Consider the following 12646-nt stretch of genomic DNA (forward strand, 5'->3'; position numbering starts at 1 on the left):
CTGAAGGGTTGTGCAAACTGCTACTTAGGTGGAGAAAAGACCACTGGGCATTTAGCAGAGACCTCCTGGAAGAGTAATAGCACTGGGGAAAGGCTAGGCCAGGCTGCTGAGGAATGGGGGTGGGGTGGGGGCAGGATCTCCTGGCCTGTCTGACAGGGACCTTCTGGATCTAGAACAGGAGCTCAGCAGCAATTAAAGGTGTTTTTTTTCTTTTTTCCTTTCTTTTCTTTTCTTTTTTTCTTTTTTTAGATTGCCCAATTGTTGGGGACAGGAAGCAGCAAGTCTGTCTTTCCTGCCTGTTCCTTATGTCACTTGCTAGAGAGGAATGAGTTCTGGTGGGTGGGCTTTGCCACTAGAGGCAGAACCTGGAATGTGCTCCTTTCGGGTCATTGGAATCACCTCATGTTACTCCAAAGGCACTTTTGTTATGAGAACAGGATGGACGAAGATGAGAAATGGGATATGGGAGAGTCAGCAACATAAGCCACTGTGGACCACCCTTCCCTGATACCCCAACCAAGCCGGACCTCCTTTCTTTTCATCTTGACAGTTCCCTGGGTGCTGTACCCATCTGACCCATCGCCTCTCCTCAGGGCAGCAGGTGCTGGAGACAGCCACAAGTTAAACCGCCTTGGCAGGATCAACTTCTACCTTCCAAAAGGTTATAAGTAATGGCGGTAGAGGTGCTTGTGATCAATTTGAAATGACTCCCCTACAGTTTCTGAAGCAGGTTAGGAAGGCAACAAAAAGCAACAACGAAGATTGGCTTCTGGCTCAGCTAGGTTTAGGATGGTGTGTATTCCTGGTGTGTGTGGGGGAGGGGTGGGCTGGGGATGGGGGGGAAAGGGTTCCGGAGGGGGTGGAGAAAGCGGAGGGGGAAGCCAAGAACTAGGAGGAGGGGTAGAGTTTCTGGGCGGGGAGGGGGACGCCAGGGCGCGGTGACGGGAACCAATGAGCTGCCAATTCGTGAGTCTCCGGCGTGACTGTAGAGATTGACGTGGAGGACACGTCAAATTGATTCTCGCACCCCGCAGCTTCCCGGTCAGACGAATTTCTCCCAATCGGATGAAGTTCACCTTGGGCCTGGGGTCGCGGGCCTGGAGAGTGTCCTGGGAACGGGCGGCGGCGGCTGCGGCAGCGGTCCCTGGGGCGGGCGGCGCGCTGGGCAGCGGCTCACTGCGCGTCTCCAGCCGCCGCGGCCCCTCGGCTCGCGCGCGCCCTCCCTCTATGCCTCTCCGGCGGTGGCGGCGCCCGAGCTCTCCCGGACTGTGCCGGGCCCAGCCCCCGCCGCTCCGGCGCCAGGCAGCTGGCCGGCCCGCGCGCGATGGGTAAGGGGGCGAGCCTCAGGTCGGGTGCGGGCGGGTGCGGGCGGATGCGGAGCTGGATCGAGACTCTACCTCCCTTCCTTCCCCCTTGATCCACTTTCCCTGTGCAGAACAGGCTCTATGTCCTCAGGAGCCGTGTCCTCTGCTGATCCCAGCCTTCGAGGGGTTAGTCCCTTAAGTTCAGAGAGGAGGTGAGGGCACGATCAAAGTCGCGGAGGGGCACCAAGGGCTAAAGAGCACAATGTCTGTCCCTGACTCCGACTTTTGCCAGCATGTCCCCGGCTCTGCCCCTCAGATCTGAGCTGTCACGGAGGCTGGGGTGGACCTGCGGGTTACCTCAGAGTCGCGCTAGTGTGAAGTGCACTCCCCCTCCCCCGGACACCCTTGAGTAACCCGCTGGTGTTTTTTCCCTCGCCTGCTCACTCCTATCCGGTGCGTCTGCAGAGCAGACGTACGGCGAAGTGAACCAGCTTGGTGGTGTGTTCGTCAACGGCCGTCCCCTGCCCAATGCCATCCGCCTGCGCATCGTGGAGTTAGCACAGCTGGGTATCCGACCCTGTGACATCAGTAGGCAACTGCGGGTCTCTCATGGCTGCGTGAGCAAAATCCTGGCGCGCTACAACGAGACCGGCTCCATCCTGCCCGGGGCCATTGGGGGCAGCAAACCTCGAGTTACCACCCCCAATGTAGTGAAGCACATCCGGGACTACAAGCAGGGCGATCCTGGCATCTTTGCCTGGGAGATTCGTGACCGGCTACTGGCTGACGGCGTCTGTGACAAGTACAACGTGCCCTCCGTGAGCTCTATTAGTCGCATCCTGCGAAATAAGATTGGCAGCCTGGCACAGCCAGGGCCATACGAAGCAAGTAAACAGCCGCCGCCGCAGCCCGCGCTGCCCTACAATCATATCTACCAGTACCCGTACCCCAGCCCAGTGTCACCCACGGGCACTAAGATGGGCAGTCATCCCGGGGTTCCCGGCTCAGCGGGCCACGTCAGTATCCCCCGCTCATGGCCCTCCGCACATTCAGTCAGCAACATTCTGGGCATCCGGACATTTATGGAGCAAACAGGTCAGTCGTGACGTCTTCGGTAATTCTCTACAAAAGGCAGAATTTGGGGCGGGAGGATGAGCGAGGGTGTTGCATGGCCTTCTCCCTCGAGAAATGACTTTGGTTCAAAACTAAGTTCGGGACTGGTCACCCAGGCTGGGGGTCCAGAGCCTTCTGTGGGAGTCTTCGGACATCTTGAACTTTTTATGACAAATATGGAAAATATTTCCCAAATAGAAGAGCAGGCGCAGACCACAAAATCGGAGGCCTGAAATTGCACTTTTTCATTCTTGCAAAAAGAATGCAAATGCCTATCGCCAAATCTAAGCCAAACAAACCGCTTGGACCATTTTGCTCAGTCCCTTCCTTAGCTTTCAGGTTCTTTCAAGAGCTTATGCAGGCCCAGGAGCTCTTTTAAGTAAAAGAGAAAGAACCCCTGTGGTTGGTGTTTTATATGTTAGTTTGTTTTGCTTTTCTTTCTCTTCTTTTAAAAGTATGGCCTAGATCTCTGTAAGGTTCAGAGGTCATTCACGTCCTGCCATTAGAATAAAGGTAAGGACACCCCATTCTCTTTTGGTGCAGTCGCTAAGGCTTATGCTCTGATTGTCATTAAAGTTCCGTCAAATGTTGGTAATTTCTGTTGCACGGAAAAGGCTGGAAGTTTCAGGCAACCCTGGTGCCCTGCGTAGGATGATATCTTTTCTAGAAGCGTCGACTCCCTTTCCCAAACAGTTAGTGTTTCCTTCCTTACGGCGCCCTTCGCTCCCAGCCAGGAGCAGACCCGAGCAGACCCAGGAGGACAGTAAGCTGTCTCGGTGACAAGCTGGGGAAAATGGACTGCTTAGCCCCATTTCTGAGGCCTCGCACGCTGTTCATTTGAATGGCTCTATACCAAAATAGCACCAATCGAAACTACCCATGGAGCAGCAGAAGGCAGGTGGTTGGGAAGTGGCTACCAGCTCTGCACCCACCACTGACGGTTTCCCTCAGCAGGGGGCACCCACCTGATCTAGAAGCAGCTCTGGGCTTGAGACATTTTGGCATAGGTCTTCTTGGAGTTGTTCCTAGAGGCAGACCCGGGCCAAAATGGTCTCCTAGCCTTCTGGATGCTAATACAAGACATCCAGAGGTTTACAAAATTTTCGTGAAGTTGCTTTGAACTTGAATCTTTCTGGTTGCTGCTTCTGAGCAGTGGAGAGGCTGCCTCCCGTTGAGCCTCACTGTCACTTACGCTTTTTCGTAGGAAGCGGGCCCAGGGTTGAATGAAATGAAGGGGAGGCTCCTCTCCTTCTTGCTCTGAAATGCCAGGCTCTGCCACCTCCCCCGCCTCCAAAGAAAGGTCTTTGGAGTTTGTGGCAGCCTCTGGGGGTGGGAAGGGATGTCTGGCAGTGCTCGTGTGCAAACGTGTGGGCTGGAGGTCTTCACGAGTGCACAGATATCTACTCCATCTGCCTTCCTTCAGGGGCCCTGGCCGGGAGCGAAGGCGCTGCCTACTCCCCCAAGATGGAAGACTGGGCGGGTGTGAATCGTGCCGCCTTCTCCACCTCGCCAGCAGTGAATGGACTGGAGAAACCTGCCTTGGAGGCAGACATTAAATATACCCAGGTAACCAGAATGCAGGGCAGTAGGTGACCTTCGCAGGGAGGGGGGCATAGAAAGGGTTAGGGTAACGAGAAAGAGCAGTAGCATCTCTCTGGCAGGCTTTGCGAAGTCTGGGCAGAGAGCATCTTCCAGCGGCCTATTGCTGTCCTCAAATCCCGCGGTCCAAGTTCGTAGCAGCCTGGCTTTCGAGAGAAGATTGGCTTGCCTTTCGATTTGAAAAGGCTGGAAGCCCCTCTTTCTCTAAACCCTTGAGGTTTATAAATCAGGTTGCTAAGGAGTCCTAGAATAGAGACAAGTGACAGGACAGCAGAGTCCGTGTCAACTCTGCTTGTGCCAGAGAAGCAAGAGGGTTTTCTGACTCTGTCTCTTTCGGCAGTCGGCTTCCAGCCTCTCCGCAGTGGGCGGCTTCCTTCCTGCCTGCGCCTACCCGGCTTCCAACCAGCACGGAGTATACAGCGCTCCAGCAGCCGGCTACCTATCCCCCGGCCCGCCCTGGCCACCAGCCCAGGCACCCCCGCTGGCGCCCCACGGAGCTGGTGTTGCGGTGCACGGCGGGGAGCTTGCCGCGGCAATGACCTTCAAACACCCCAGCCGAGAAGGTGAGGGGCACCATCTGGGAGGTGTCAGGATACTGGAGGGGTTAGGAAGTGGGGAGAGGAGCTTGGGAGTCAGAAGAAAGGAAGGAGAAGGAAATGAGGGAGGGGTGGGAGGGGGGAGAAGAGGAGGAGGAAGATGCAAGGTGATTGGGGCAGATTCATCTCTAGCAGGTGCCCTTAAGAAAGGGCACCGAGAGTGAGTGGCTCACTTAAATTGTCCCCTTTAACCTATTGAGAGAAGGAAGAGGGTCAGGCTGGTAATCAAGACTTTAGATGTCATTGACTTTCTTGCACCCTCGGTCAAGTTGTTCCTCCCCACCCCGGGTTTATGTTCTTTATGCCAAGAATGATCTAAAACGCCCACATTTGTGTAGACTGCAAAAATGTGTTGACTGAAAAACAGCCCAGGCCCACATTTGTGTAGTAGCTTTCTAGAGCGGACAAGAGAGTCCTGCACTTCAATCCCACAGGTGGGGTTGGACCTACCAGTGGCACTCCTGACTTCCACATCTGGACTCCCCATTGGTTCCTGCCATTCCGTTTGTTTGTTCCTGGTTCCCTTTAAACTTTGGCCCCGGTCTCTTATTAAACCTTGGCCCTGATCTCTTCGATTCCTTTTCTTCACCACATTCGATGAGGAAATCGAAAGCATTCGGGTTCTTTCCTTCCCGGGGCACCATGACTTGGAACCTCATCTCTTGCCCCCTTCTAAATCTGCTTTCTAAAAAGCCAATATGGGGCCATATGGATTAAACCACACTGTCCACGAGGTTCTTGTTTCACTGAACTGAGAAATATTTCACCTGATCTTAAATCTGTCAGTTATGAATCTGCTTATATTTAGGTTTTGATCACCAGAAAATGTAAACTTCACCGATCCACTAAGGGAGTCTGTGCTTCAGCGGAGAAAGGAACTGTGCACACAAACTAAAGGACAGAACGGTGCTGGGGTTAGGAAAGACTCCTCACCTTACCTGTCTCACACCTACCAATTCTGCAGTGGGTGGCAGTGGGGCTGTGGCCATAGGTAGACAGTTGACCATGGTCCCCAGACAAAAAGAGCTATTTTCAAGACATTTTGGTGAAGCCAGGTGACAGAATCTGGGATTCAGAAGGGAAGACTAGGGTGCCATCCACAGGAATAAGCTGGAGGAAGAAAATAGTTTTTAAATTTTAAAAATATTTTAAAATTATTTTTATTTTATGTGCATTGGTGTTTTATCTGCATGTCTGTCTGAGTGTGTCAGAGTTTGGAGTTACAAACGGTTGTGAACTGCCATGCGGCTGCGGGAATTGAATTGGAAGTTGGTGCTCTTAACTGCTGAACCATCTCTCCAACCCTTAACTACTTTTTTTTGGAACAGTCTTATCCCGGGCTATTAAGATTGAGCTCATTTGTCTAGACTAAGTCAGAGACTTTATTTTAATTTAGTTTAAATAATAGGATAACACTACTTGCTCACAAGGAGAAAAAAAAATCCCTGAAAGAAGTCTGAGAATATGTTTAAGGACAGCTGAAGGGTCTTAGGGTGAGTTCCTTCTCACTCTTCCTCACACTGAAACTCAGTACTGTGGATGTGGGCATCTGAATGGGGTTTGCTATACGGAGCAGGCTTACTTAAACTAAAAGTGGATAGCTGAGAATTTAGTGATTTCTCCTGGGTGGCCCCAAGGAGAAAGAAGACACAGGAAACTAAAGAGTTGATTCCAAAAGGAGGTAGTTTTCAGAAAGGCCACATAGTCCTGAGGGCGCTTCCAGTCCCACATTAGACACCTGTGATGTATCAACGACACACTCACTAACTCTGAAGACCTGTCGTCAACTTAGAAGGATCTGTATTTGGGTTTATTCCTGATCGATTTTCTTTATCAGACACTCCCTTTTCAGAAATACAGACCACCTCACTGGGAATGTCTCTTTGGCCATCATATATGCTTCCTACAACAAAATGCCCTGTTTTTAAAACCTACAACCAAGTTAACTACATTGGTTATTAAATTAGTAAGTTGATGTCCTGATCCATATGGTTCCTTTAAAGAATTGGTTAAAGGAATTATTCACACCCACCCTGATGAACAATTTCTCAGGCTGTCATGCAAGCATTTGTGCTCAATGATTGTAAAAAGAATTGTTCATTAAGCTCCTGTTTTTGAAACATGAAAGCTACACATTCCCTTGCAGTATGAATTTACACTCTTCTCATGGGCAGAAAAGAATTGCTCCCTAACTGGACTTTGAAGAGTCAAAGCAAAGTTATATAATCCAGTACCGGTTACTTTCAACAATTTCTCAAACAACTGATGTGCTCAAACAAAACTGTTTCATGGGAGTTTACTGCCATTTTTGTTTACTGTATAATAGTAGAAGTAATATTAGTTAACTTTTTGATACAAAATTATCTTTGCAGAGACAATCCGAATTTGTACTCATATGAATATAAATATACCCAGGAAAAAATCAATTTTTTGACGACCTAATGGGTATCCAGGATATAATATTCGGTAGAGTGTTCCTCCAGTTAGCTGCAAATGGGCATCTTACTGGTTATTCAGCCTGGAGCCTCATTGACTCTCAGCTTGTGCCTTGTCTGGGCGAGAGGTATTGGCTCTGGGTTCCCTCCTATGGAGGCAAGAAAGTAGGAGTCATTGTTGATGTTTCCCATCTCCTGAAGGGAACTTTAATTCTTTGGAACTGAGAGAAGAAAAAGGAAGTCTTATTCCCTTCACAAGGAGGGGTGGGGTTTTAAGACCATCCATATCCACTCAAAGATCTTTGTGCTGGTGCATTTCTCCCCAGAAGGACCGCACTGACCTCTTCTTAAGCCAACAGGCATTCACAATGTGTTTCAGAAACCAGCAAACCTTTAGCGTTCCGGAACTGATCCTAGGAGGGATTTAAAAAAAAGAGGTGGGAGAAATTTAAAAAAAAAAAAAAATCAAATTTATGAGTGTCACTTTCGGGCTTCCAGTAAGTAAACTCTCACAAAGTAAACCTGCGATTTTTACTTGTTAAAGAGAATTTGCAGTTTTGTTGTGATTATTGCTAATCCAGAGTTGGTGCTTGGATGATACCAAAAGTGAACTCTGTCGTGCATGACTAGATACCCTGTGCAAATTATGAAACTCCTTGCTATTCCCCCTCCTTTGGTGGAGTCCCACCTCTCCTGGTTCTCTGTCACTGCTGCGTTATGCTGTTGCAATTCCCATATTTTAAAAGTAATCACCTTAGTCACATTCCCAGAGATTAGAGTATGCCAAGTGACTCCCTAAGTAAAGGTGCCTCTCCATTCCCAGGGTCCTACAGAAGACCCCCACCCAAAAGGGGGAGGAGGAACTGAGACATGTGGAAACAGGAGACTCTCCCCAAAGTGGGGTAGAATCCATCTCCTGGCTCCTGGGTGTTTATTTTTCTCCACTTGTCATTCCTGCCTGAGAAGCCTCCACCTCAAATGTTTTAAAAACAGGTCCTCCCTTTTAAAGTGTGTGAACGGGATGGAAAGAAGTCTGGGTATTTGGTTGTACAGTCATAACTGTGCTTAGTAAAGTGAGCTGAGAGGTGGTCTGAACCATCTGTATATCTTCAAATATCTCACTACTCTGGTGTGTGTGTGTGTGTGTGTGTGTGTGTGTGTGTGTGTGTGTGTGTGTGTTTGTGTGTTGTACTGTTACTTTGGGACAGTCAAAGCATTATGCTTGGAACGGGGATTAGGACAGCTGGCAAGTTAGAGTTCCCTCTCTTCCGGTTGGAATTGAGGCGTTAGATAGTGGCTTGTTGCGGGAAGAGGGAAAGAAAGTCGAAAGTGCGCCCCGTTAGATAATTTATTTTTGCTTCCCGGTGCGAGGAAAACCTGCACAGAGGACCAGGGTTTTGGGAAAGGAAAAATAGGGTTGCACAATCATGGCGTCACTTTCTGGCTTCCAGTAGCAAAACTTGGGCCCCTTCCCAAAACCCCAAATAATAGAGCAATGTGTCGAATACAGTCTGATATGGCAAGCCCACTGCCATTTAACCCAGAGGCCCACAAGTTTCAGGATGTGCCCGCAGTGTTCGCTGCTTATCTAAAGCGCTATCTTGGCTCAAGTCTGAGCTCCCCAAGAATGTTTGGTGGCGTGTTTCCCCCTCCCCTCGCCCCACACCTCGCCTACCGCCTACCTGCAGACACCCTGAGATGCTCCTCAAACCTGCTATCCCGCGGGGGTCTGAGGTGGATGGGTGGGTGGAGTTCGAGAGGGCACGGTCTGCGGATGTTAGTCTCGAAGTCTTCTTAGGAGCTGAAGACCACATGACCTCTGGCATCAGGAGTTGACCGGAAGGCTGGCCTCTGTGGTCATCATCAGGAGTAACTGCCTGGCGAAGAGGCTCTGTTGAGGAGATCCACTAGCCCGCCTTGCGGAGTGGCTCCCTGAGTGGGACCCTGGGGGTGTGTGTGAGGGTTTGGGGGGGGTGGGCGGTGAGCATCCCCAAGTCCGGGCTGGCGTCCTACTTTACAATCTAGGCTCTGGGGGGTGACCCGATGCTCCTGTGCTTCCTCCGCAGGGACCGACAGGAAGCCCCCTAGCCCGGGAGGCAAGGCCACGGACGCACTCGGTAGCTTACACGGACTTTCCATCCCGGCTTCGACCTCCTAGGGGCTGTCCCCTCGTAGAGCCACAGATCAGCTCAGAGGGGCCGGCCGGACCGCGGCTCTGCTCATTCGACCTCTGGCTGGCAGCATCCTGAAGTTGGGGCTCCGGCACTGCCTCCGCCCCAACAGTTCCTTCACGAGCCCCTGGGATCTTTTAGGTCTTTCCCAACCTTGGTTTTTGAAGGCTGCGCTAACCTTCCTTGCTCGGAGAGAGGCTCCTGAATCCACAGCGCCGACTTACTTTTTTTTTTTTTTTTGATGTTCTCCTCCCTCCTCCTGTTCTCTCTCTCTCTTCCCTCCTCTATTTTCTCGTCCCAATTCTTTCCCTTTTTGCATTCTTCCCTCTCCATCTCCTGGTCTCTCTCTCACTTTTCTCACAATCAAAGGTCTGATCTTTACAGCTTCCCTGACTCTACTGCTCCAATCTGGGAAAACTTCAGTGCACTCTGCAAGGACCCAACCCTCCCCTATTACACCCACCCGACCCCCGCCATCCCCTCCTCCCCTGAACACCCTCAGTCCCAAGGGAGTGGGGCTTGAACCTAGGAACAAAGCCAAAACCCTTGTTCATATATTTTTATAGTAACAAAAAGGAGTACAACTTCCCTGGATTGCTGCCCCTTCCCTGAGAATATTTTTTTCTGTGCCCAGTGACTAGGCTGGCTTTATTTCTAAGTTAATGCCACCTGAAAGAAGACAGTGCAAGAGAAAGAGATGCTGGGACTGGTAGTGTTTTCAGTAATTAACTAGGCACACCTCTCTTAGCCCGGCTACACCCAATACTCCCCAATGTACCTCCAGACCGAACAGCATTGTTTCAGGTGTTTTCCCCTCAGTACATTTGTTGATTTTGAGGAACAAACAGCTTCAGGGTGCTGAGGTCCATTCTGGCTTCTGGTTTGCAAGGAATTGGAGTGGGTAAAAACCCAGGAACCCAGGAGGCTCTTCTGGAGTTAGGCAAGAGGGCTATTAACTGATTTCAAGTTCAGATGAACTGGTGGCGGGACTCTGAGTATAATTCAATTTTTGTAGTCATAAACATATTACTGGTGAGAGTCTGGCTTCACCTGTTAAACATGGGCGTCTTCGAATAAAGGAAATTCTGAAACTTACCAGCTTGGTGAGGGAGATAGTCTTGTGTTCTCTGCGGGGTTTAGTGCTTACACAGGGGAGTTCCTACATCTCTCCTCCCAGGACGCACCCAATCAGAGGATGGGGTTCTTGATTTTCTTGGGTACTCACTGCTCTGTTTGGGAAGATGCTGGAAAAGAAAGTGACCTGCGTGGGGACCATTGTCAGTGGCTCCAGCAGACTGATGTGACTGGTAGACCCTTACCCTTCCCTCAGGGCCAGCATGGCAGAAGTCCAGGAAGTGCCAGCTCAGCTTTGGGGACCAGAGGGGAAAGCCAAGTACAGAAGCCATCCTAAAATGAAAGGAAAATCTAAAAGGCAAAAGGCAACAAATGGAGAGCTTTTTCTAGCATTCTAAAAACCAAACAAAAGCATCTCAGGTTACCAAACAACTGAGTGCTTTTAAAGTACAAAGGGGTTTCTGGCTGATTTTTTTTCTCCCGCAGTGTTTGGCTTTGTGTAATCCAGGGAAGAGACTTTTGAGTTAAGTTACTGCTTGTAAGTGGTACTGTCTACTGCGGCCATCCGATCTGCTCCCATACATAGGACCAGTAGGAAATAATGTTTTCTGCATTAAAAAAATAGTTGTCCTTGTTGAAGTTATTAGTCATAAAACAGTACTCACTCTCTTTACATGGGCTTTTCAGGTTTTAGTCTCTGGACTTTTAAAAAGTTCCGTTCTATAGATAGGAATACGGATTAACTTTTTCTGGCTTACGCAGCAAGTTGGGAAGAAAGAGCTTGGCTATAGAAATGAGTGACAGTATCTCGTCGCATCCGAGAGTCAGGATTGGGACCTGAACCCTCAGACAGTCTGGCCAGCTTTCCACCTGCCAGTAGATCTTGCAGAGAAGTGGGTCTTCAGGAGAGTGGGAGGGAATTGTGAAAAATGTAGCAGGGCCTCTGTTACTTCAGCTAGCCTTGAGGTACTCAGATGAGAGCAGCCTACTCGATCTGGACATCAGCTTCAGGGATCTTCTCACACTCCTGGAGAGGGACTTGCTTGCTTAGACTGGTGAAGACATTGCAACCCTTTCTGTAAATATGAGACGTAATCATACGATACACACTGTACATATACACTCTGTCTATACTACAGTCTATATACTACTCTACTCTATACTACAGTCTCCGTCCTCTGATTTTCATCTTCTCTTGCTCCTTGATTTCTGTATGTAGGCTTCTCAGGGATAAAGGTTAGTGGACTCCTGCCTGAAATCTAACTCAGGATGATAGGAGACTTATTTTATTCAAGTCCTACCTGCAAAGGGAAACACAGCTCAGATCTATTTCCCATTGTTTTTGATACCCTGTGATGAAAGTAAATCTTTGAGCATTCTTGCCTCTGGAGCTATAGAGGAACATCGGGAGTGGGGCAGAATATAAGGGATGCATATAGTAGTTACAATACCAAGAGCTTTGACTTTTTGTGTTATGGATAAACTGTGCTGAGCCCGGGGCTGTGAAGAGTCCCTGTGAACTTGGGTTAAATTCCTGCTCCTGTGAGGGTGACAAAGGACTGTAGTCTCCCTTAACCATGGAGTCCCATCTGTGAGACACACCCTTCCACTACAGTAACGCCTTCAGGAGCACCCATCAGTAAGAAAACTGCCCTTACCTTTGCTTGCCTTCTCTGGAGACGAATTTGTTTAGCTGTTAAAAAGGGTAGGGGAATTATTGCTAAGACTGCTGGGAGATCCAGAATTTAAATTACATTTAAAAGATGACATTTTGTTCTCTGTGCATCTAGAGCTATAGAGGAATTGTAGACTCATAACACAGTTTTATAGCACCATGAAGGGCAGAATAATTTGAGAGAGAATCACTACTCAGAGACGGTATCTCTGGGCCACCACCTGCTTTTTTACTTTTTACTTTAAGAATAACTTGAAAAATAGAATGACGTATCAAAAAGAAAAGTGTACAAAGACATAGAATCACTCAGATGGCCCTCTGGTGGCTTTGAAAGAATGGGAGTAGAGTCATCAAAATAAAAACTCATCATTGCTGCGCAGTCTCATTTCTGTCCTTGCAGGTGAACGCTCTTGCCACTTCCCATAGGCCCTTCCTTCAGCAGAGGACTTGCTTCTGCTTTCTCAAGTACCCAGCGAAGAGCTGTGCTGTACATAGAGTCACGGGAGGCAAATCTGTTCTGTGCACAGGGTCCTGCAGCATTCATTCTACTCTCTCGAGTGGATGCAGATCCACAAGTGTTTATTAAAAACACCATATTTGTGAAGAGGGCCAGCTTCATGTTTCCAGTGACTCAAGACAGGATTCGTTTTGTTGTTTGCTGGTGGAAGTACTTAGAATG

At 49.3% G+C, this 12646-nt stretch overlaps 1 protein-coding gene across 1 annotated transcript; it reads left to right on the forward strand.

Annotated features, from left to right (window-relative positions):
- The first annotated feature begins 435 nt into the window (after positions 1 to 435).
- On the forward strand, positions 436 to 9303 carry Pax1 (paired box 1). Its single transcript, XM_032902369.1, is given in 7 exon segments — positions 436 to 792; positions 1035 to 1200; positions 1202 to 1328; positions 1770 to 2399; positions 3841 to 3983; positions 4357 to 4579; positions 9114 to 9303. Coding segments are annotated over 7 exon segments (1470 nt in total). The 5' UTR covers positions 436 to 703; the 3' UTR covers positions 9206 to 9303.
- Positions 9304 to 12646: the final 3343 nt, after the last annotated feature.

This window comes from Rattus rattus, chromosome 5 (assembly GCF_011064425.1).
Source record: "Rattus rattus isolate New Zealand chromosome 5, Rrattus_CSIRO_v1, whole genome shotgun sequence".
Taxonomy (NCBI): domain Eukaryota; kingdom Metazoa; phylum Chordata; class Mammalia; order Rodentia; family Muridae; genus Rattus; species Rattus rattus.